General features: G+C 43.0%; 2 protein-coding genes and 1 long non-coding RNA gene across 20 annotated transcripts in view; 2 read left to right on the top strand and 1 right to left on the bottom strand.

Annotated features, from left to right (window-relative positions):
- The first annotated feature begins 644 nt into the window (after positions 1-644).
- Positions 645-13915, top strand: Tmem225b (transmembrane protein 225B). 10 transcript variants are annotated; one of them, XM_078023764.1, is made up of 6 exons: positions 645-1045; positions 1797-1876; positions 3912-4300; positions 5878-6067; positions 7075-7212; positions 13532-13915. In XM_078023764.1, exons 3-6 carry the CDS (start codon positions 4232-4234, stop codon positions 13702-13704), a joined length of 570 nt encoding a protein of 189 aa, XP_077879890.1. In that variant the 5' UTR covers positions 645-1045; positions 1797-1876; positions 3912-4231; the 3' UTR covers positions 13705-13915. The 10 variants fall into 10 exon arrangements, with proteins under 10 accessions (XP_077879890.1, XP_040133671.1, XP_077879887.1 ...); XM_040277737.2 differs by having other exon boundaries at positions 5921-6067; XM_078023761.1 differs by having other exon boundaries at positions 3912-4089; positions 5883-6067.
- LOC120887397 (uncharacterized) lies at positions 5570-22478 on the bottom strand. The gene is made up of 3 exons (XR_013426832.1): positions 22203-22478; positions 17078-17154; positions 5570-6543 (listed from the first exon to the last, which is right to left on the bottom strand). It is a non-coding gene; the product is annotated as an uncharacterized LOC120887397 (long non-coding RNA).
- Positions 22421-23234, top strand: part of Zscan25 (zinc finger and SCAN domain containing 25) — a 44518-nt gene continuing 43704 nt past the window's right edge. For 7 of the 9 annotated variants that reach the window (XR_013426830.1, XM_078023756.1, XM_078023758.1 and 4 more), the window contains exon 1: positions 22710-23057. Coding sequence is in view for 7 of the 9 variants with exons in the window: in XM_078023756.1 (XP_077879882.1) it covers positions 22987-23057 (71 nt within the window). In the remaining 2 variants the exon portion in view is untranslated. The other 2 variants (XM_078023749.1, XM_078023748.1) reach the window with 2 other exon arrangements.

Raw genomic sequence — 23234 nt, forward strand, 5'->3', positions numbered from 1 at the left:
CTAGGGCCTCACACATGCTAGGCGAGTGCTCTACCACTGAGCTACAACCCCAGCCCTAGAATACATATTCTTTTAGAATAAATATATTTTAGAATTCTTTTAGAATATATATATATATATATATTAATTTTTTTTTTTTTTGCAACTGGAGATGGAACCCAGGGTGCTTTACCGCTGAGCTATATCCTCAGTCCTTTTTATTTTATTTTGATACATGGTTTCGTTAAAAGTTGCTGAGGCTGGCCTCCAGTTTGTGATACACCTGCCTCAACCTCCCAAGTCTCTGAGTCAGGTGAGCTCTTGCCGCAAGACCCCCGCCCTTGTCTCTGGCCTGGAAGCTCTCGCCTCCAGCCACCTTTTTTGAAGAGTCTTCCGCAGGTTAAAACCAGCGGTGAGAGGGGCAGATGGCCTTCTGCGAAGGCAGAGAGGAAGATGACTACGAGAGGCTGCAGGGGACCCAGGGATGAGAGTAGGAGTCAGGTGAGAGCACGGGTCGCTAGGAGTCAGAGACTCCCGGCTTCCTTCCCGCCCTAGATAATAGCTGTTGCTTATTGGGCGCTGTTTGCTGGCGTCTTTTCCAGGGTCATCCTTGGACCCTTCCAGCCATCCAACAGGAGGAGTTACTATTGCCATTCTACTTTGAGAAAACTGAGACCTAAAGTCTGCCTGCCAGTGATGGTGGAGCTGGAATTAGAATTCAGATCTGGCTGCTCTTGATGACTCTGATCCCCACCCGTCTGTGAGCCTGTGAGCGAGGCCAGTACCGGGAACAAATGTGAGGCTTGGGACCCACCGAGGGAGGTGAGCAGACCGCGGGGAGGGCGGGCAGATCCCCTAGTTTCTGCAGCGCAGGGGGCTGGACCGCGAGGCTCGGCGCCAGGGGGCCTGCTGAGCGGTCTCTGCCAAGAGGGGGCGCGCGGGACGCCCCAACGGAAGCTCCGGGACGCGATCGCTGTCCAGGTTTGAAAGGGTTGACCACTGGCCAAGGGACCCGCCTGGAGGGAGACCCTGCTCAGGACTGGAGGAGACCTCTCAAGTGCCCCAGGTAGGGACGGAGGTGGGCCTCTCAGGGTGGGAGAGTGGGAGGGTGGAGGGCGTGGAGACGTCCCCCTGCCCAAACCCGGATCCCCAGACTCAGCACCACCTGACCCACCCTGGTGCAGGGCAGGGTCCGTAGCCGGGTAGCTAGGTTAGGGTCCATCTTGGGTTCTGTAAAACATCCCTGAGGCTTTGGGGCCCTGGAAGGGTGGAGTTCTGGCATTGAGGGACTATAGGGTTGTCAAGGACTATAGGGTTGTCTGAGACACCCTAGTCAGTGGGAACTAGGCCTCAACCCCAGGCCTACCTGGGAGGTGCTTTAAATCGCCCCTTTTCAGCGTCCAGAGTATTTGGAAATCACTCAATCGAACTGAGGCCATTGGTGGTTGGTGAGGTGAGTGGGCAGCCATGCAGAATTCTGGTTCCCACTCTGATACTGACTGTGACTCCTCTATCAGTCATTCCCTCTCTCTGGCTCTCTTTTTCTTTTTCAATTAAAATTCCTAGGATCCTAGAGTATGGCCTATATCCATGCATATCTTAGATTGCATGTCCTTGGAGCACAGTTATCCAGTACTTGTACTAAGGGCAGTTTTCTGCAGGGTCCTGGACTAGGGCCTGGGGAGGAGAACATGGGCTTCATCACTGGACAGCTACCTTGCTAGGGAGGGAGCACACTGCAGGTAGTGCCTTGGGTCGCCCCAGGTTGGGGAGCAAAGCACTGTGCCATGTGACATGTTGATGTGTCTCTCCTCCAGTAGCTTCCAAGAGCCACTGAGTCCTGTGTGTTTTCATCCCTGAGCCCCACCATTGGCCCAAGCTGGGCAAGGAGCAACCAGTAAGTGCATAGTTGGTTTTTGTTGATGGAACAGAGTATGGCCGTTGCCTGGGAGAGCTGCAGAGTGGACCAAGTGGCACTCTTCAGGGGAAATGGTATCTGAAGGGCTTCGGAGAGCAGAGAGGGCACCTTGGGAAGGAACCCAAGGAGGCTGCGGTGCTCCCGATTGACTGGTGTTCCCCATCAGGGTGGGGACAGGAAGGATGGGTACTCAGAAATTTTATGAAAGGAACATAGTGTGTGAGGCAGGGTGATAAGATGGAAGCATCATGGGCTGGGGATGTGGCTCAAGCGGTAGTGTGTTCTCCAGGCGTGCCTGCAGCCCGGGTTCGATCCTCAGCACCACATACAAAGATGTTGTGTCCACCGAAAACTAAAAAATAAATTTTAAAATTCCCTCTCTCTTTCTCTTAAAAAAAAAGATAGAAGCATCGTGGGGGGAGGAGAAAGCAGTATAACCTCAAGGCTGGAGCTGGGATGAGTGAGGGAATGTTGGAAATAGAGAAAGACAGATGTCACTTCTAGACAGGTTGAGGTTGGAGGGTGGATAGCTGTCAAATGAGATACCCAGTGTACACCATCCCATGCAGTGGCTGTGACTCCTTCCTGTTGAGTTTTAGAGCTAGAAGGGCTCCTCAGCATTCATCACTGTAGAGTGAAGGAGACTGGCCCTGAAATTGACATGACTCATCAGTGTGGCCTGGAGAGTGGAAGATAGAAAGGGGAGACTTAGAGAGAGGGGAGAGTACAATTCTTCAGGTGAAAAGAGGAACTGGTGATTGACAGAAAGGAGGAGAAATTACATTCAAACATTTCCAGGTCACCTTGACAGCACTGAGGAGGAATACCTGTTTAGGCATTAGTATTGGTCAGCATGTTTGGGTGTGGGGATGCAGGAGGGACCCACACCTCTACCCTCTATCATCAGGCTTGTTGGGCTACAGTGATCAGCAGCTCTCAAAGACACCTGTCCCCTTGGCTGAAGCAAAAGAGTCTGCATCTGGACTGTGAAGGGGTCTCAGGGCCTGGCACTGGGCATGAGCCTGCACACCCGGCACAGGGTGCAGGGACCTAGGGAGGTTTGAATTTTAGATGTTTGCCCTCCACCCTGCCCTTAATCCTGAGCTCATCTTTAACTGAGCACCTGAGCACAAAGCACTGAGTTTGGCACTTTGCTATGTATTGCTTCATTTGGTCCTTCCACTGGTCTCAATGGGCAGGTGATATATATATATATATATATATATATATATATATATATATATATATATATATATACACACATTATGCATACATCTATATGTAGTATACACCACACACACACACACACACACACACACACACACACACACACACATTTTTGCTTTTTACCCAAATGAGGAAGCCAGGGCATAGGGAGTTTGAGTTTGAGCAAGTTCCCAGGATGACACAGTTATCGACAGGGGAAGCTGTGCAACAGTCAAGGGTTCCTGATCGAGACTTGCCTAGTATGGCCTAGCTGCTCTTTTAGAAGAAAATATACTGACTGATGGTAGCAAAAGAGAAAATATTTTGGGATGAGAGATTCCATGGAAGAGGGCTCCTTGGATGAGGGCCTTGACTTCCAGGATTAGAGGGAACCTGGGACTTCAGGAGGCTCTCTGTGGAGCACTGAAATTATGAGTAAATCTTTCTTTAGTAAATCTGCTCATTTTTCAGCAGAGGCCTCCTCCTAGCCCAATGGACCCCATCCCCAGTTTCCTGTGGTCAGAAGGCTTGTCATTGAGCAAGGGCACTTGGGGTTCTGGCCTCACGGCCTCCCCCAGGCCCTCATTCTGCAATCTAAAGAAAAACAACTGACACAAAAGAGGCTGATGGAGGTGTGTTTTGTTGGCAGTGGCATGGGGGTTAACAGAATTGAAAAATTGAAACTGTAGAGGTTAATGACCTTGGGAAGGGCTGGGCTGATCTCCTCTTTGTGGAGGAAGTTGGGGCTCCCACCGTGCCCAAGGCCACCCAGTGAATTAGTGCAGACAACATTTCCTGCATGTTTTAGGTCAACCTCAGAGGCCTGGAGGCTGTAAAGTTAAGCAAGACAAAGAAATCCCCATGGACAAGCCTCACCTATGTGCCATACGCAGTGCCTGCATTTCCACGGTCATCATTTCCTTCACCCCGAGCCACGGGAGGATGTGGAGAAGTCCCACCTCTGCCATCACTTTTCCCTTGCACAGGTGATGCTGACTTTAGAGGACAAGAACATGAAGGGACTCACCTGGGCCATAGTCCTGGTCTTGACCTCCCTGGGCTACCTGCTCATACTGCTGGTCTCCATCTTTCCCTTCTGGGTGCGGCTCATGGACGAGGAGACCCAGGATGTGTTTTTCAGTGGCCTGTTTGAGAACTGCTTCCATATCAAATGCTGGAAGCCTCGACCCTTATCCAGTAAGGAGGGCTGGGGGTAAGATGAAGAAAGGGGAGATGGGACCAGTTTGATGGCTGGGTGGAGATAGATAGGGCAGGTTGGGGGCAGAGGACCAAATTTAATAAGCCCATAAGCGCATTTTCTCTGAATCTTCACTCTTTTGGGGTGAGAGGAATGTAGGGCACTGTGAAAGGGTGATCATGTCATGTTGACCACTGAAGTAGGGGCATATGTGTTAGGAACCAAGTTTATTTCCAAGCCATGATTCTCTGTGGGGGTGAGGAAGGGTTTCTGCTGTGCTCCTCAAGGTTGAAGTAGCTCCTAGTGGAGCTGAATTTCAGCTTCCCCAGTGACCGTGAAGTGACAGTCCTGCAGATACTGTGCTCAGGCCTGAGGACCACATTTGAGATGAAATGGACACAAATACTTGAGTTCAGAGGATGGTGAAAGCACTTGAGACTATTTTTACCAACCCCCCCCCAAAACAAACAAACAAAACACCAAAAAACAACCCTTTTCTTTCTTTTGGTTCTGGGGATTGAACCCAGGGTCTTGCATAGACAAAGCATGTGCTGTCATCACTGAGCTACTTTCCTAGCCCCTTTAAGGAAAATTCTGAAGGCCCCAAGGATGTCTGTCTTGGAAAAGACGCGACCCAGGGAAACCCAGGGACTACTTTCTTGGGAATAGGAGAGGCCTCCTTGGGGGAAGATGGCCTGACTATGTGAGCTCTTTGACCTAACGTTCCTCAATCTTGGTGCTACTGACATTTTGGGATGGGTAATCTTTGATATGGGGGCTCTCCTGTTTCTTGCAGGATGGGAAATAGAACCCCTGCCCTCTTCTACCCATGAGATGCCTGTAGTACCACTCCCCACTTAGTTGTGACAACCCAAATTGTCTCCAGGTATTTTCAAATACTTAAGGGACAAGTAAAGGAGAACCATCACTGATTTAACCCAAGGGTAGATTCTGGAATGTCTGGGTGTTCAGAAACACCTTTGCCTTTTGTCTTCTTCCCAGATGTCCATCTCTGTTTGCTAAGAAGGGCATTCAAACTAAATTTCACATGGTGGAAATCATCAATGGGAGAGCAAATCACCCCATATCCAAAAATATATTATTTTTGGTCTATTTCACTTCTCCTATTAAGAGAAAAATTAAATAAGGCTGAGGGGATTCCCTGTGAAGTTGAACATTTCGACCTCATGGAGTTCTGAATTTCCACGGGTAGTTATTTTAGCATAACCAACATAGATGTGAGTTTTCACGATTGCACACACAACCAATTTTTATCAGGAGAGTTTGCTTTTATGTGTTTTATGAAAACCATTGTTTTTCCCAAATGGAAGATACATGATTTCCTCATACATCATCATATATGTTAAGAACTGATGAATGACTCTCATGTCTGACATTGTCAATCTAACTTTCTCCCCATATGCTTCCACTTTGTTGGGAACAAAATGGTGAGGCCGGAGCATTCTTGGGGGGCAAAGTGGCAGGGTCACAGCTTTGGTCCCAGGCTGTGATCTGAGGGTGGTGGAGGCTCTGGGGCCCCCTGTGCCAGGCTCTGAGGGTCTCTTGCCTTTTGGAGGGCAGGGTCTCCAGCTCCAGCCCTGGCTCTTCCTCTCCTGCAGTCTACATCCTCCTGGGCCGGTTCTTCCTGATCTCTGCAGTTATCTTGGCTTTCCTCACCATCTTCCTCACGGTGTCCTCTGCATCTGAACTCTTCCCAAGGACTTGGAAGCACAATGTTGTGTCAGCCACTGTCAGCTTCCTCACAGGTGTGCAACAGCCAGGCAGTCCCTGACCTCTGAGGGCCCTTGAAGGGATGCAAAGGGAGTGGGTGGGTGGTTTCTGTGATATGAAGAGTCATGTGATTTTTAAGGTTCCTCCTCTATGAATTAATTGACCCCCCACACCTGCCCTATTAGAATTTATGATGCCTCTTCCTTGGGGCTTCTCAACACTCTACATTTTCCTCTTTGACCCTGTTGCCGGGGTCATATGCCTGGTAGGTCACCTGGCTAGCCAGGGACTGTCATAGAATCTGGCAAAGAATTGTAATTGAGCTGGGTGCAGTGGCGCTTGCCTGTAATCCCAGAATATCAGGAGGCTGAGGCAGGAGGATCGTGAGTTCAAAGCCAGCCTCAGCAACTTGGTGAGGCACTAAACTACTTAGTGAGAACTTGTCTCTAAATAGAATTCAAAATAAGGCTGGGGATGTGGCTCAATGGTTGAGTGCTCCTGAGTTAAATTCCTGGTACAAAAAAAAAAAAAAAAGAAAAGAAAGAAAGAAAAATAATTGTAATTGAAATATATAAGTGAACTATCAATGTTTCTTGAATGAATGAATGGAAGAGACCTTCTTTGCTCTTTTGAACTTTTTGACATTTGAAAAGAGTGACCAGGCTCCAGGCTGGGAAGCTCCCAGGACTCTGGAGAAGTAGAATACATGCAGGGGGTGGGGAATCTGGTTGAGTTTCATCCAAAGTGTTTTACCTAGAGGGCCCAACCTGAACTGAACCAAGGGCATATACACCAGGGGTCCCAAGAAAGGGGTTTCTGTTGGCGGGACCCCTGGGTGGTGAGGCACATGTCTTTGAGATGAGCTGGGAATGATTGATAGTGTGCTGAGCGGGTGGTCGTTGGCTCAGAGTGAGCGAGGGGGTAGATAGGAAGGAGCCATTAAGCAGGAGCCACATGGGCTCTGTCTGATTCAGTGTGAGGAAGGTTGGGTGAAGACAGGTAGCCCAGGAAGAGAGCAATCATGCTTCCCATGATCCTACAGGGATCTGTGCCTTCCTGGCCATGTTGCTGCATGCCTTGGAGATCCGGGATCTGAGGATGAAGCCCAGTCCACCACAGTTCTCCATGCAGTGGCCTTACTACATCCTGGGCTTTGACATCCTTCTGTTCCTGGTGGCTGGTAAGGTCCTATGGCTGTTACCCACTCCTTGCCCTCTTGTCTGCAATTAGGAGCTTCTCTGGGGGAGCTGCACTGTTCCAAACTATAGCCACTAGCTACAAATAGCTATTTAACTTTAATTAAAATAAAATACAGTTAAAAATTCACTTCCTCAGCCATATTAGCCCCATTTCAGATTTTCAACAACCACACATATCTGGTGGCTACCACATTGGACAGTGTAGTGTGATTTCCATCTCTGCAGAAAGTTCTGCTGGACTGCATGACCTCAAACCTATCCCCAAACTTGGCCTTCGGGTTCTTATCCTTCTTGGTACTAGAAAGAAAACTTCCACATGTCTGTGCTGTCCCTTACACCATCCTGATTTCTAAGGCTCTCTATTCCTGTCCATTTTTATCTTGAAATCTATCAATCTTGTTCCTCACTTTAACCTATTATCTTGAAACATTATCATCACCTTCTAGATTCTTAATCCTGTCTGATTTTGTCCCTACTCCTAATCCTTCCTCTGCTACGTTAACCTGACCCACGATCATGTTCTATTTCTAATTTAAAATATACCAAAAATATACAAAGGAATATTATTTATAGCCAGCCATGGTGGTATACACCTATAATCCCAGCAACTTGGGAGCCTGGGCAGGAGGAACACAAGTTCAGGACTGCAGCAAAATAAAAAAATAAAAAGGGTGGGGGATGTAGTGGAGCATTCCTGTGTTCAATCCCCTGTATCACACATGCACACATACATTTATGAGATATCCGTAAGATACAAGTAATTAAAAATAGAGACACGCAGTTCCCACCATAGATAAGAACTAGCCATATTTCAGTGAATCCGTTGTTCATAAGTTAAACCATTATTTTATGTACCAATGAGAAAAGAGAAACTGGTGTAATTCTAAGATTCTTTGACTTGTAAAACATCCTCATTTCAGAGATGTTAAAATAAGAAAAAAATTTGGAATTGGCTTCTCAAAATTAATGAAATGCGGTAGAACAGTCAGTATCTTTGAAGGTCCCTCACCCCTAGCTCTTCTTGACTTCATCATCTTCTCTCCATTCCAGAACCAGTGATTCTGAGATTTACACTAATTACATTTCCTACTCACTTGTATCCTTAACCAGCAATTTGTTTAGTTTTCCATGTTTTAAAACGTTATATTAATACATTTTACTGTGTTTATTCTTCTGGAACTTGTTATGTTTGATCAATATTATACCCCTTAGAATCCTCCATGTTAATTAAGAGTAACTGAGATTCATTAATTTTTACTACCTTAAATATTTAATTGTATAAATATTTTACAATTTGCCCATTTTCTTATCAATGGACATTGAGGGTTTCCAGTTTTGTTTCCTACTGTCACTGACTGACCTTTGAACTTTTTGTACTTATGTCCTATTGCATTTGTGCTGGATGCTCTTGAGGACATATGCCTAGGACTGAAATTCTTGTATTGAGATGATGCATATTTTCAGGTTTTCCAGATGATGCCAAATAGATTTCCCAAGGGATGATAACAATTTGCATTCCTACAGGCAGGGCAGGACAAGAGAATTCCTATTGCCCCATCTCCTTGTCAATATTTGAAATTATCAGGTTTTTTAAACCTTTGCCAGTTTAACTGGTGTAAACTGTTATGTTATTAATGTGTGTTTCCTTGATTATTAATCACGTTGAACATCTTTGAATAGCTTTATTGACCATTTTTCCTTTTCAAATTGATTTGTCAGAGGTGTTTATATATTTTATTTATTTATTATTTTTTTGTAGTTGTAGACAGCATATCTTCATTTTATTTGTTTATTTTTATGTGGTGCTGAGGATCGAGCCCAGTGCCTCATATGTGCTAGGCACATTTGAACTACATCCCCAGCCCCAGCCGTTTTTATATTTTAAATCATGAACTACATCCCCAGCCCCAGTCGTTTTTATATTTTAAATATTAATCTATTATTATTCTATCTATTATTATTGTTATTGGTACCAGAGATTGAACCCAGGGGAGCTTAACCACTGAGCCACACCCCAGCCCCTCTTTTAAAAAATATGTTGTATATATTTTATTTAGAGACAGGGTCTTGCTAACTTGCTTAGGGCCTCACTAAGTTGCTGAGGCTGGCTTTGAACTTTCAATCCTCCTTCCTCAACTTCCAGAGCTGCTGAGATTACGGGCCTGTGCCATTACACCCAGCTGGTAGTTTTGCCATCTTTATTTAAGTTTTCAATCCATCTTGAATTGACTTATGGTGTGAAGTCGGGCTGCTTTCATTTTTCAAATGAACAGCTGGTTACCATAGTACTATGTGTCGACTACTCTGTCCTTTTGCTCTGACCTGCAGTGCCATTTTTGTTAGTAATCCAGTTCTTGTGTTCCACTCATTTATATCTATCCTGGTGGACAAACCACGCTTTCACTGTTGCTCTAACTTTATACTATTCCTGACATTGTATATCTTGATATCTTGTTGGAAAAATCCTTGCATTTGTTTTCCAAATGTATTTGGTTTTTCTTGGCATTGTTTCCTTACATAGAAATTCAATAATCAGCTTGTGACAATTCACAAAAAATATGATATTTTCTTTGAATTATATTGAATGGTCAATTTAGGAAGCATTGATTTTTTAAAAACTCTTTTCAATAATATTGAATCATCCTATCCATAAAAATGATATTTTCTTCCTATTTCCTTGGGTGTTCTTTAGTGAGTTTTGAAAAATCTCATGGTTTTTCTTTTTGTTTGTATTTTATCCCTTAAATATTTATGCTTCCAGTATGATGATAATAGAAGTGGCAATAATTAAGGGGATTTTTTTTGGGGGGGGTAACGGGGATTGAACTTAGGGGTTTTCAACCACTGAGCCACATCTCCAGCCCTATTTTGTATTTTATTTAGAGACAGGGTCTCACTGAGTTTCTCAGTGTCTCGCTGTTGCTGAGGCTGGCTTTGAACTCTGTCCTCCTGCCTCAGGCTCCCGGGCTGCTGGGATTACTGGTGTGTGCCACCGTGCCTGGCTAATATTTGCTCTTATTTTGAATTCTCCTCCCTCCTACTGTCATTGTGTCTATTCTGCTATTCTTTTTTCCAACTTATTCCCCCCACTCCAACTCAATTTACTCACAGCATCCAGGCATTGGTCAAAACTAATTTAATATATGCAAAGTCCTGAGAAGGGTGTGTTTTGTCAACTTTTTCACTACTATGATCTTTTTTCCCCAACTTCTTAAAATCAGGTCTATGTTCATTGATTATTTCTGCTTTTTCTATTTAGGTAGCTAAGGCTTTAATTTTTCTCTAAAAATTACTTTTGTCTACATCTCCCATTCTGATGTGTAATATTTCAGTTATTGTTCTATTTGAAATATTTTCTAGTTCCCCCTTTTTTGTGGGGGGGGAAGGGGTACCAAGGATTAAACTCAGGGGCATTCCACCACTGAGCCATTTCTCCAGCCCTATTTTGTATTTTATTATAGAGACAGGGTCTCACTGAGTTGTTTAGTGCTTTGCTGTTGCCAAGGCTGGCTTTGAACTTACAATCCAGAGCTGGGGATATAGCTCAGTTGGTAGAGTGCTTGCCTCCCATACACAAAGCCCTGGGTTCAATCCCTGGCACTGCAAAAAAAAATTTTTATATATATATTGACCTCGCTATCCTCCTGTCTCAACCTCCCTAGCCACTCTGATTACAGACCTGTGCCACCATGCTTAGCTATATTTTCTAGTTCCCTTTATGATATATTCTTTTTTAAAAATTTTTTTTAGTTGTTGATAGATTTTTATTTTATTTATTAATATGTGGTGCTGAGAATTGAACCCAGTGCCTCACACATGCCAGGCAAGTGTGCTACTGCTGAGCCACAGCCTAGCCCATGATATATTCTTTGATTCATGATCATTTTATATTTTCTAAATATAAAAAATTTGCATCTTTGTGTTGGCTATTTTTTTTTAAAATTAGAGCTTGATAGTTATGTATAGTAGTTTGGTTCATCCTGACAAAATTATACACGTGTGGAATTAGATTTCAGTTCAAGAGCCCCCCTTTCTGTCATCCTCCCATCCCCATTCTTTTCTTCCACTCTGCTAGATGTCCTTTTGCTCCTCTATTTATTTATATTTGATCAGTTCTCCTTACTTATACACAAAGGTGAAATTCCCTGGGGTATTTTTATATATGCACATGACATGATTTTTAAAGGATTCGTTCTGCATTGCTTTCCCATTCTCATCCCTCCGCTCTCCCTCTTGATCTCAAAGCTTCTTCTACACCACTGATCTGCCCTATGTTTATGGTATCCTTTCCTTCCCTTCAGTTTACTCTAGCTTCCGTATATGAGAGAAAATATTTGGCCTTTGAGTTTCTGAGTCTCACTTATTTCCCGTGGTGTTATGCTCTCCATTCCCACTCATTTACCAGCAAATGCCACACTTTCATGTGTTGGTTATTCTTAACTCCAGTTTGGTGAAACAGCATGAACTGTGTAATCCTATATCTTTAAATTTTTGAAACTTGTTTTATAGCCTATTTTGAGGTCCCTTTGCACAAATGTTAAATGTAAGCTTTTGCGGGGCATGATTGTGCATGCCTGTGATTTCAGCAACTTGGGAGGCTGAGGCAGGAGGGTCACAAATTTGAGGCCAGCCTCAGTAACTTAGTGAAGCCCTAAGCAACTTAGTGATAGCAAGACCCTGTCTCAAAATAAAAAATAACAAGGGCAGGGGAGGTGGGTCAGAGGTAAAGCACCTCTGGTTCAATTCCTAGTACCACAAAAAATTCATCAGTTTTCATAACTGAAAGTGATATTTTCCCATAAATCTTGTCATTTTATACCCTCTTTTTCCTTACATATATAAACATGTTATAAACATGTTACATTTTGTAAATGTATTTTTATTAGAAATGTAAAACATACCTATTTTACACTCTGTGTCTCATAAATTTACTAACTGAATTTATTTGCAGGACTGAGTCTGTTTCTACCATGTGTGCAGGCTCTTGTGGTGGTGTCTGGTTTCCAGGTGTCTGTGTCTGTGTGTATGTGAGTTTCTTCCCACTTGCAGGAATTTTACCAGTGGAGTCTTTGAGACCTGAATTTAAAGTGTTTCCTCCCCAAGGACCTATAGTTGCTTCTGCCTGGTGCAGGGAAACTCGGGGTCACCTAAGTTGAGTGTGTATCTCCAAGATGCAGCTGAATGTGTGCTAAACTATCTTTTACTTTGGTTTTGGCTTCTAAGAATACCTTTCATTGGTGCCAGCTTGGTGGTTAATTTAAAAATAATTTTTAAAAAAATATTTATTTTTTATTGTAATTGGACACAATACCTTTATTTATTTATTTTTATGCGGTGCTGATGGTTGAATTGAGGGCCTTGCATGTGCTAAGCGAGTGCTGTACCACCAAGCCACAACCCCAGCCCTAAAAATAATTTTTTAAAGTAATAATTTATTTAGAATTTTTTGCTGTTTTAAGTGTGAGAGTATCTGGTCTGCTTTAATGCTGAAAATAAAATATGTCTTTTATCTTTGTCTTAGTACATCATTCATTACTTGCTTAAGAGATCTCCATTCCTCTTCCTCCACCTCCCTTCTCCTGATCTTCTTCCCTCTCTTTTTCCTCCCCCTTCTTTCCCCCTCCCCCCTCCCCATCCCCCAGCCAGGGCTTCATGTATGCTAGGGAAGCCCTCTACCACTGAGCTAAACCCCAACCCCTCCATTTGTTCTTATGGACATGGATTGCCCTTTTTCTCTCTTACTTTCCTGAGGGTCTTGAGTTAGGCAACAAGAGCCTGGGTTTTCTGTTGGGTCTTCCTCTCTCTAAAGCTTCTTTGCTCACATTTTATTGGTAGACAATTGCTATGATGCCGTTCAGTCCTGGCCATGGTCCTGTGATTTTTATCCACCTGTTTTTTTTTTTTCTGGCAGTGGGTACTGGGGATTGAACTCAGGGGCACTTGGCCACTGAGCCCCATCCCTAGCCCTATTTTTGTATTTTATTTAGAGGCAGAGTCTCACTGAGTTGCTAAGTACCTCGCTTTTTGCTGAGGCTGGCTTGAACTCATGATCTTCCTGCCTCGGCCTCCCAAGCTGCTGGGATTACAGGAGTGTGCCACCATGCCTGGCTGTGTTCCTTGTTGTATGACATGTTCTGTTTCCCCTTCTATCTCTGTAATGCTCTGTTGGAGAGAAGGACTATGGAGGGTAGATCCAGAACCAGAGTGGCTCACAATTAGAGGAGGGAGCCCCTGACCTCTGATCTACAGCACAGAGCCTGACATACTCTCTCTGATCTCACGTTTTTTGCTGTTACCTAGGTGCCATTTGCCTTTCTCAAGGAAAAATCTGCCTTAGATGTCGCTTGTTGCCCATTTACCAGAGCACTGAAGACGTCCAGGGGACCCTACACTTGGAAAAGCTGGAAAGTTTGGGAGGAAAACTGAGCTGGGTACAAAAGGAGACCCAGCTGAGGGAAGCAACAGTAATCTAGCCCAGGACATTGTCTCTGCCCTTCCTGAAGCTGTGTGGCGACGCTTGCAGGTGTGTGCGGCAACTCCTTCTCTGCCAGTCTCTGCTGCCTTGAGGAGGTGGAGCATCAAGCCAACCTTCCACGCCCTGACATGCACAGACAGTCCATCTTGCCGATGTTTAAAATTTTTTAAAAGTTCTTTGGAAAAAAAAAGTTCTTTGAACTCTTCTGAGCTTCTTGAGTGATTATTATTACTTTTTTTGGAAGGTATATTAAAGAAATAAAAGGGTAATTTGTATTGATCCATACCTCAAAAACCAAGCCTGGAGTCCAGGAGGGGAAGAATTTGACAAGATGAGCAAGTGAAGTAGGGTTTTAGAGAACAAAAACCTCACAGAATATAACTGCAATAGAAGGTGTTTGAGTTAATAATAAAAAAAGTGACATCTCGGGGCTGGGCCTGGGGCTCAGTGGAAGAGTGCTTGCCTGGCATGTGTGAGGCACTGGGTTCCATCCTCAGCACCACATAAAAATAAACAAATCCAATAAAGGCATTGTGTCCATCTGCAACATATATATATATATATATATATATATATATATATATGTATGTGTGTGTGTGTGTGTGTATACACCCACACACCCACACACATACACATACACACACAAACTGACATCTCCAGATAAAACTGTGACTCAATGCAGAAAACTTTTCTTGAGTATATGTTTATGGGAAGGGTTGAGTCTGGTTGAAGGTGAAATCTTCCCCAAGATTGAGCTCCTGAGACTGGATGCTGTAGCTCAGGAAAGTGAGCCAACAGCATATGGACACTTACTTTCTCTCTCCTTCATGGAGCCAGATGGGGCCCTAACTATAGCCAGTCAGCTTATCTCTCTCATATTGACATGAATTTGAATGACATTCTTCAAGTATATCTCATTTGCTGAATAATGGGGCTCTTCTGAGTGGCAGTCTCTCTGATTCCAGTGTCTTTCATCATTTCTACATCTTGGGAAAATCCTGTTCATCTCGACAATCCCAGCTGAAAAGTCACCCATTTTGCAACACCTTATACAACTCTCCTGTCAAAACAGGATTAAATGCTTCTTTATTTCTCTTGCCAGATGATTTGGTATGCATTTCTTCCAAAGTGCTTTTATTATAGATAAACACTAAAATTAGTAAGTTAAAAATAAACAGTCATGCTTTCTCCTGTAGGTATCATGGAATAATTTGAAATAGACTAATGCTGCTGTCAATAATGAGAAAATAGGGTCACACATGCCTGTAATTTCAGCAGCTCCAGAGCCTCAGCAAAAGCAAGGTGCTAAGCAACTCAGTGAGATCCTGTCTCTAAATAAAAAACACTAAATAGGGCTGGGGATGTGGCTCAGTGCCCCTGAGTTCAATACCCAGTATTAAAAAAAAGAATGAGAGTATGTTGATAAAATATAAATATTATTCTAATTTGATGAAATATAAATATTATTCTAATTTAGGATACAAAAACATTAAGAAAAAAGCAAGTAATTGGGCTACATTAAGGACTTAATTATGGCTCATTAAAATTTAGAACTTTATTTTCAGCAAAAGGCGACTTTAAGAGAGTGAAAAGGTAAGCCATAAAGTGGCAGAAGATATTAGCAATACATATGTCTGACAATGGACCCTCTGTCAAATGACAAAAGGAAGGAATACCTCAGTAAGAAAAAGATACAACTGAATAAAAAACGGACAAAAGAATGAATATAGAGAATAAACATATAAGAATGATTAATTCCATTGGTCATATGGAAACCCAAATTAAAACTACCACATCATAATACTACACACACATCAAAATCAATAAGAAAAAAAAAAGACCCTGTTGCACACCTGTAATTCCAGTTGCTAAGGAGGCTGAGGTAGGAAGATCACAAATTGAAGGCTAGTCTCAGCAATTTAGCAAGACCCTCTCTCAAAACAACAACAACAAAAAAGAGTTGGGGATGTAGCTCCGTGGTAGAGTCTCTCTGGGTTCAATCCCTAGTACCGTTAAAAAAAAAAAAGGAAAAAAGAAGAATCATCTAAGAGAACAAAACACATATTGATATTGGCCCAAATGCGGAACAACAGTACTTTATATACATGGCAGGTGAAAATACAGCAGTACAATGTACATATATACCATACAGCTCAGCAACCCTCCTTGGTGATCACTCAGTGAAACTGTGAACATGTGCTCACCCAAACACCTATTTACAGCTTCACCATTCCCCAAAGCCCCAGACTGGAAGTAACCCAAACTCAATAGTAGAATGGAGTAGTATATTTTGATATATAAGACATTGTACAGTAGTTAGAATCAAAGGATAAGTTTGGATATTTGGCATCAACCACAGATTGAGAACAACAATGAATCACAAGTTATTTTCTTTTTTTAAATTTTTTTTAGAGAGAGATAGAGAATTTATTTTTAATATTCATTTTTAGTTTTTGGCGGACACAACATCTTTCTTTATATGTGGTGCTGAGGATGAACCCGGGTCGCACACATGCCAGGCGAGAGCGCTACCGCTTGAGCCACATCCCCAGCCCTGAATTTTTTTTAATATTTAGTTTTTACTTATAGGTGGACACATATCTTTATTTTTATTCTATTTTTTTAATGTGGTGCTGAGGATTGAACCCAGGGCCTCACATGTGCTAGGCAAGTGCTCTACCACTGAGCCCCAGCCCCAGCCCCATCCCACAAGTGGTTTTCAAATGAAAGAATAACCAATAATTATGGAGGCCTAATTGAGTGACTCCATTGTATATATAGCAGGAATTCCCAAAGAGAGTAGGCAAGAGGATAGGCGGAGTGCCAAGGAGACAGTGCCAAAGACACCTTGGCTGCAATAACAGGATTAAAAAGGAAGAGAAATCTCAAAAGAAAGTAGGGAGAAAATGCAGATTGCCTACAAAAGAACGATAATTTGAAAGTTTCTTATCAGTGATGATAGTTAAAATAGAGTAATAGCTTTAAGGTGTCAAGGAAAAATTACAGAAAACATAGAAGTGTATATCGAGTCGAGGGCAAAAATACAGTTACAGAATAAAAGAAAGATAAAGATTAACAAAATTTATTAACCACAGACTCAATAAAATACTAAAGTATGTCTATAAGAAGGGACATAACAAGGAAAGCAGAAGGAGAAATGGGGCTGTGAGACAGAAATATGAGCATAATAACTCTCCGGGATACATAAATTATGACATAGTTATAAATTTGTGTTCAAAAAGGTAAAGCAAAACCTCGACAAATGAGATGGTTAGTTTAAGATATTAAATGAACCCTTTCCATTAGGACTTGTGTTTTGATTGAGAATCCCAATAACAGTGACTTAACCAAATGTAGCTTTGCTTCCTCACCTGAGAACTTTGGAATCTTCTTGCTCTTTCTGTGATGGTCAGGAGATAGTGTCAGCTCCAACCACTATGGTCATGTTCTAGCCAGGAGGATGGGAAAGAAAGAAAAAGTTGGAAAGACCACAGCTAGATGAATCAGCGCTGTCTCACCCTCTCATTTTTTTTTTGTATTCCTGTTTAAAAACATTTAACAGCTGCATTGAGGTACAACTGACATATAATAAAATGCACATAAAGCACACAATTTGATGCATTTTGACTGACATCACTGTGGTGAAGAGAATAAACAGATCTTAGAAGACTTCTTGAGTACATTTTTGTCAATGAAAATTCACTAAGAAAGAATTTAAGACAAAAAAAAAAAAGGAGAGACTTTATTTCTACAAGCAGTTTGCAATTGGCACAAGAGGGATGTAAGTGTATGGCTAGAAGTGCCCAGTCCTGATTGGTCAATACTTAAATGTGTCTGTCAGCAGGTCACAACTCATTGGACAGATCTGGATAGTGAAAGGGACTTTCTGGGGACTGGTGTATCTTGGCTGTTCAAAGAGGATCATGCCTGGGCAAGGGTTGCGAAGCTCAGTTTGTGGTTCTTCCAGGAACACAGAGTAATGTGTGACCCTGGTCACTAAAAGACTCCCAGTCTTCATTTTGAATTTAGGCCCAATTAATTACTTGGTTCCTTTCTTGGAGATTCCTCTTTTCTTAAAGTCCACAATTTGTATCTCTGCCTTCCTTTTATGCTGCGCATCTCCATTCCATTTCTGATTTGCTTTCTGTTACCATATGATGAATTTCTTAGAGTTTTATATCAATAGAATTCAGTATAATTTTTTCAGGCTCACCCATGGTGTGGCATGAATTAATAGTTCATTTCTTTTTATTGCATGGATATACATTACACCACTTACTTTATCCATTCACCCATTGATGGACATGTGGAATTCACAAGGACAAACTGCAACCTACATCCATCTCTCTCCTCCAATATCGATATCATGGGTAACTTGTTGAAGAAACTGGTGCTCTTTGCCACACCTGGCTGCACCTGGCCCAGGTTCAGTGAAGTTAAAGTATGATGAAAGCTTTAGGATCTTTGAGCCAGCTGTTGTCTACATGTGACTGGACTTCTCATAGTTTCATTTCTGCCCTTGTTACCATCTTGGAAGTACTCTGGCAAAGGATACCAAGAGCCCTCATGGCTAAGGCCAAAGGGCAATGCTCAGTTAAAAAAATTTTTTTTAGTTGTAGATGGATACCACACCTTTATATATATATATATATATATATATATATATATATATATATATATATATTAGTTGTAGATGAACATTTATTTTATTTATTGTGGTGCTGAGGATCAAACCCAGTGCCTCACACGTGCCAGGCAAGCACTCTACCACTGAGCCTCAACCCCAGCCCCCAATGCTCAGTTTTGACCTGGAACTTGTTTAAAAAAAATCTGAGCTATGTTAAATTTAACAAAGTCCTTTTGAGCAAGAAAAAGTTTCTAGAATCAGTCAGCTAGTTTCAAATGCTCCGTCTGGCTACTCCAGGAGGTTATGTAAGTCAGAGAAAAGAAAGTGTCATACAGGAACATCTGATTGGCATCATTTGCCTTATATAGGCATAGTGCAATGAGACACTTGCCTTCTGTGGACACAGCCTGTCATTAGCTGAGACTCATTATCTGTTACAAGAATATACTCAATTTTGTTTGTAGCTTTTTACATACTGTGTTAGCCAAATTTGGGCCAAATTTTATACCCAAGCAGAAAAAGACTGATCAGTTTAACATCCTTCACACACTCATCTCCCAAATTCTGAGCCATTTCAGGCCAGCCAACTCCATCTTCTCTTCAAACAAATATGCCCTGAGCAGAATGACCTTGGGTGACTCCTTCACTAACCTGATATTAGCTCCCACCTGTGTATTAATGACTTCCCCATCTGCCTCTCCAGGCCAAACTCTTCTCAGAGTTTCCCAGAAGGACACCTTTGCGGAATAATCTAGAAGCACTTCAAACTCAACATATCCTAAATTGAACCTATTTATTATTTTAACCCTAAAGCTACACCTCCTCCAGTTTCTTCTAACCTAGAATACATCACCCTCTGCCACCACCACCCCACCACCTCTCAGTCAATTAAACTAGAGCCCCAGGAATCAATTTAGAATTACATTTTATTTCAGCAGGTATTATATTCATATGGTACAAAATCCAAAACAATATAAATAGGCATAGAATAGGAAATCAATTTTGCTCCTGTCTATATCTCTCTTCCCATTATTTTTAGTAACTACTTTTCTTAGTTTCCTAGTGTGTTAGTCAGCTTTTCATTACTGTACCAAGTACCTGTGGTAGTCATGCTATAAGAAAAAAAAGTTTATTTTTGTTGGGAGTTGCCCTGGTTCCAAAGACTAACTTCCCCATACCCCAGAAGAGCTGTCCAATAGTGAGCCCTGCTGGTTCACATGATCCTTACCCACCAATCAGACTAGCCCTGCTGGCTCACATGATCCTTACCCGCCAATCAGAAAGCACCCCATGCCAACTATCAAACCGTTTAACCATTAAACTGTCATAACTGTCAAACCACTCCCGCTCTATAAATATGCAGAGCTGTTCCTTAATAAAGGGGCATTTTCTCCGACTTTGAGCCTTGTTTGTTCTTTCAATTTTGAGTCACAATTTTGGAGTGTGTGGTGTAGCAAGCTGTTCATCTCATGGCATTTGGGAAGTAAAGAGAAGAGGAAGTCGCTGGGGTCCCTTCAAGGGCACACTCCCAGATACTGAAAGACTTCTTACCTCTTTTTTTGGGTACTGGGGATTGAATCTGGGGCATTTAACCATGGAGCCACATTTCCAGCCCTGTTTTGTATTTTATTTAGAGAAAGGGTCTCACTGAATTGCTTAGGGCCTTGCTAAATTGCTGAGGCTGTCTTTGAACGTGTGATCCTCCAGCCTCAGCCTCTTGAGTCGTTGGGATTACAGGCACGAGCCACTCACCCTACAACCTCTCACCTCTTAAAAGTTCTACAACTTCTTAATAATGCCAAGCAGTGGGCATTATTAATATCTGAGCTGTTGGGGGGGCACTACCTATCAAAGAATAGTCCTAGGGTGACATAAATAGGATTACCTTATGTATATTTGTGCTAAGACAAGAAAATATTTTTTTTTCTTTTTTAGTACTGGGGATTGAACCCAGAAACCCTTTAATATTGAACTACATTCCTAGCTCTTTTTATTATTTTAATTTAGGGTCTTGCTAAATTACTGAGGTAGGCCTTGAACTTGTGATCCTCTCACTATAGACTCTTGAGTCACTGGGATTACAGGCATGTTGAAAACATTGTTGTTTTAATCTTTTATTATTTCTACAGATATTCATATTACAGTACTGATACATGTTTTATATGCATTTTTGGTCCCTTGCTTTTATTTCTTTATATCTTATAGATCTTGGTGCTTCCTTTTTATAGCTATATATTGTGCTGCATTATGTGGATATATCCTAGTTGGTTTATCCAGTCCCTTATTGAGATACATTTGTTGCCACTGTTTCACACTATCAAGGATACTGCAGTGAATAAACCTGTACATAAATGTGTATATGTATCTACAGAGTAATTTCCCAGGATATCCTCAAAGAGTAAATACTTTTGTAATTATTTAAACAGGCCTTTCCTCCCACAGTTTTATCAAGAGACTGTGTTAAACTTTTTTTTTTAAATTGGATAAGTAAGAAATTGTATCTTAGTAGTGTTTTAATTTGCACTGCTCATATTACCAGCAAAAGTGAGTTTATATTTCATATATTTTTCTTAAACATCTTTTTTTTCAGTTGTTGATAGACCTTTATTTTATTTATTTATATGTGGTGTTGAGAAACGAACCCAGTGCCTCACATGCCAGGAAAGTGTTCTATCACTGAGCCCCAGCCCCAGCTATATTTCATATTTTTAGCAGCCATTTGCATTATTTTCTGTGAGCTCATTTCCCTCCACGGTTGGTGATCTTTTTATTTGTGAAATCGAGGCACTCTTCATCTATTCGTGAAATTAACTTATTTTCCCCCTGTAATGTATTTTCTCCATGATTTGTCTTTGATTTTCTAGGCAAAAGTTTTTGACATCGATATGGTAAAATGTACCCATCTTCCATGTCTCCTGGATCATAATTTGAACTTTCTCCTTTCTTTAATTTTTTGACACTGTTATAAAGGTTTCATGTTTCATATTATAATCTTTGATTTATTTGGAATTTGCCTCCTGTCCCCTTCACACTTCCACATGTGGCTAAGGTATGGATGCAGTATTTTATCTTTTATCTTTCCTGATGACAAATTGGTTCCATTCTTACAAGATGTGTCCTATCATTCAATAAATAACTCCATTTTTTCTTCTTCTTCCTCCTCTTCCCTCTCTCCCCTCCTCCTCTTCCCCCTCCCTGGGGAGTCATAGTTTTTATTTTTGGAATAGAGTCCAGCTAAGTTCCTTAGGGCCTCGCTAAATTGCTGAGGCTTGTGATCCTCCTGCCTCAGCCTCCCTAGTTGCTGGAATTACCGCCGCGGGCCACCGGGTAGGCTAACTCCACCCTTTTGATCAACCTCCAATCTCCAATCAATCTTCCAATTTTACCTCCCAAATAGGTTTCACCTCTAAACCCTTCTGGCAATCTCTAGTCTCACGACTGCCCCAGTTTTGTCTCACCTTTTCACTCCTGGATTACATTACTCAAACTCTCTGGTCCGATCAGTCAGTTTATTTCCCCTATTCCTCTCTCTTATTCAGTTCTCCGGGAGGGTTTCTCTGCAGCCTCCTTCTAAAATCTGCCCTTTTCCGCCTTTAAGCTTTTCGGCAGCTTTCCATACTCTGAGTGATATGCCAGTGTGGCCGGTGGTTCCCGTGGCTCTGCGGTGTGGAAATGCCATCAGTCCCTTTGCATGCACTCTCTGGGCTCGATATGCGTCCTCTTGTGGAAACCTTTTTTGATCCACCTTCCCAAACTGAGCGCAGGTGCTTCCAGGGAGCCCTCCCCGAGCACTCCTACCCCGCCCCCACCTCCAGCACCGCAGGGTCCACGCCACACGGTAAGAACCCATGCTGTCCAGCACTCCCTACCTCGGGCTTTGCCCTTGGGCCTCGCACAAAGCCCTGGCGGCACAGAACGGACACGTGTCCATCGACCAACTCTAAAGCCCCTGGAGAGAGGCGCTGTGTCCAGTGGTTCGTCTGGCGATGCACCGAGTCCTCTTCCCAGGGAGGGGAAGCAGGTGCAGTGGAACCTGTTCTTCGCCAGCCCGGGAGGAGCAGCCTCTGGCGGTCCCGCCACGCAACAATCGAGACGCACCTCTGAGACCTCCGGGAGTCCTAGAGGGGAAACGGAAGGGGCCCTTTCCGGGCGCACCTGTCTGACAGCGTTCTTCACTCACTTCCGGTCCGCCTAGGGCACAAGCGAACCTGGTGCTGGTGGCGGGCGGGTGAACTGGAACCGGGCCGGGCCGGGCCCGTGGCGGGCAGCGGGCGGCGGGAAGGGCTGCGGATGTGCGGCGGGGCCGGACTGCGGCGCAGAGGCCTCGCGGGTCGGGATCCGCAAGTCCGCGCCGCGGCCGACTCAGGTAGGAGCCAGGCTGATCCCGCCCCGTCAGGCTTGGCCTAATGCCGGTGGTCCAGGAGCCCCAGGAGATCTCGAACTGAGGCCGAACTCTTGGAAAAGCGAAAGTAAATTAGGATAGGACGTAGTACAGCCATCTAAAGAACAGCTTCGCAGCGCGTTCTGTTTATCCAGTGCAGAAATGAAAGATGAATGAGGCCCTCTTCATGCTTGCCTGCAGGGGATCAGGTAGACAGACGCTGGTAAACGGTTGCATCTGCAGAGCAGTAGATACCCTAATGGAGTGAACCCATGCAACAGCTAGAAAGTCATGAAAGAGAAATTCGATGCAGCAGAGGAAATACATACTGTAGCCTGGAAAGGTAAAATCGGTTTAAGGGTGGTAGTTAAATGCACAAACGCCCAAGAGAATATTTAGCAGAGGCTCCAGGGGCCGCCTGCTACTTATTCTCTGCTCCAATCGGGGTGATCTGCCCTAGCAAGCCCATATCCTTCCCTGCTTCCTTGGACTCCTTAGCCTAAGGCCTCTCATTCTCCAG

The sequence above is a fragment of the Ictidomys tridecemlineatus genome, chromosome 10, assembly GCF_052094955.1.
Source record: "Ictidomys tridecemlineatus isolate mIctTri1 chromosome 10, mIctTri1.hap1, whole genome shotgun sequence".
NCBI lineage: Eukaryota > Metazoa > Chordata > Mammalia > Rodentia > Sciuridae > Ictidomys > Ictidomys tridecemlineatus.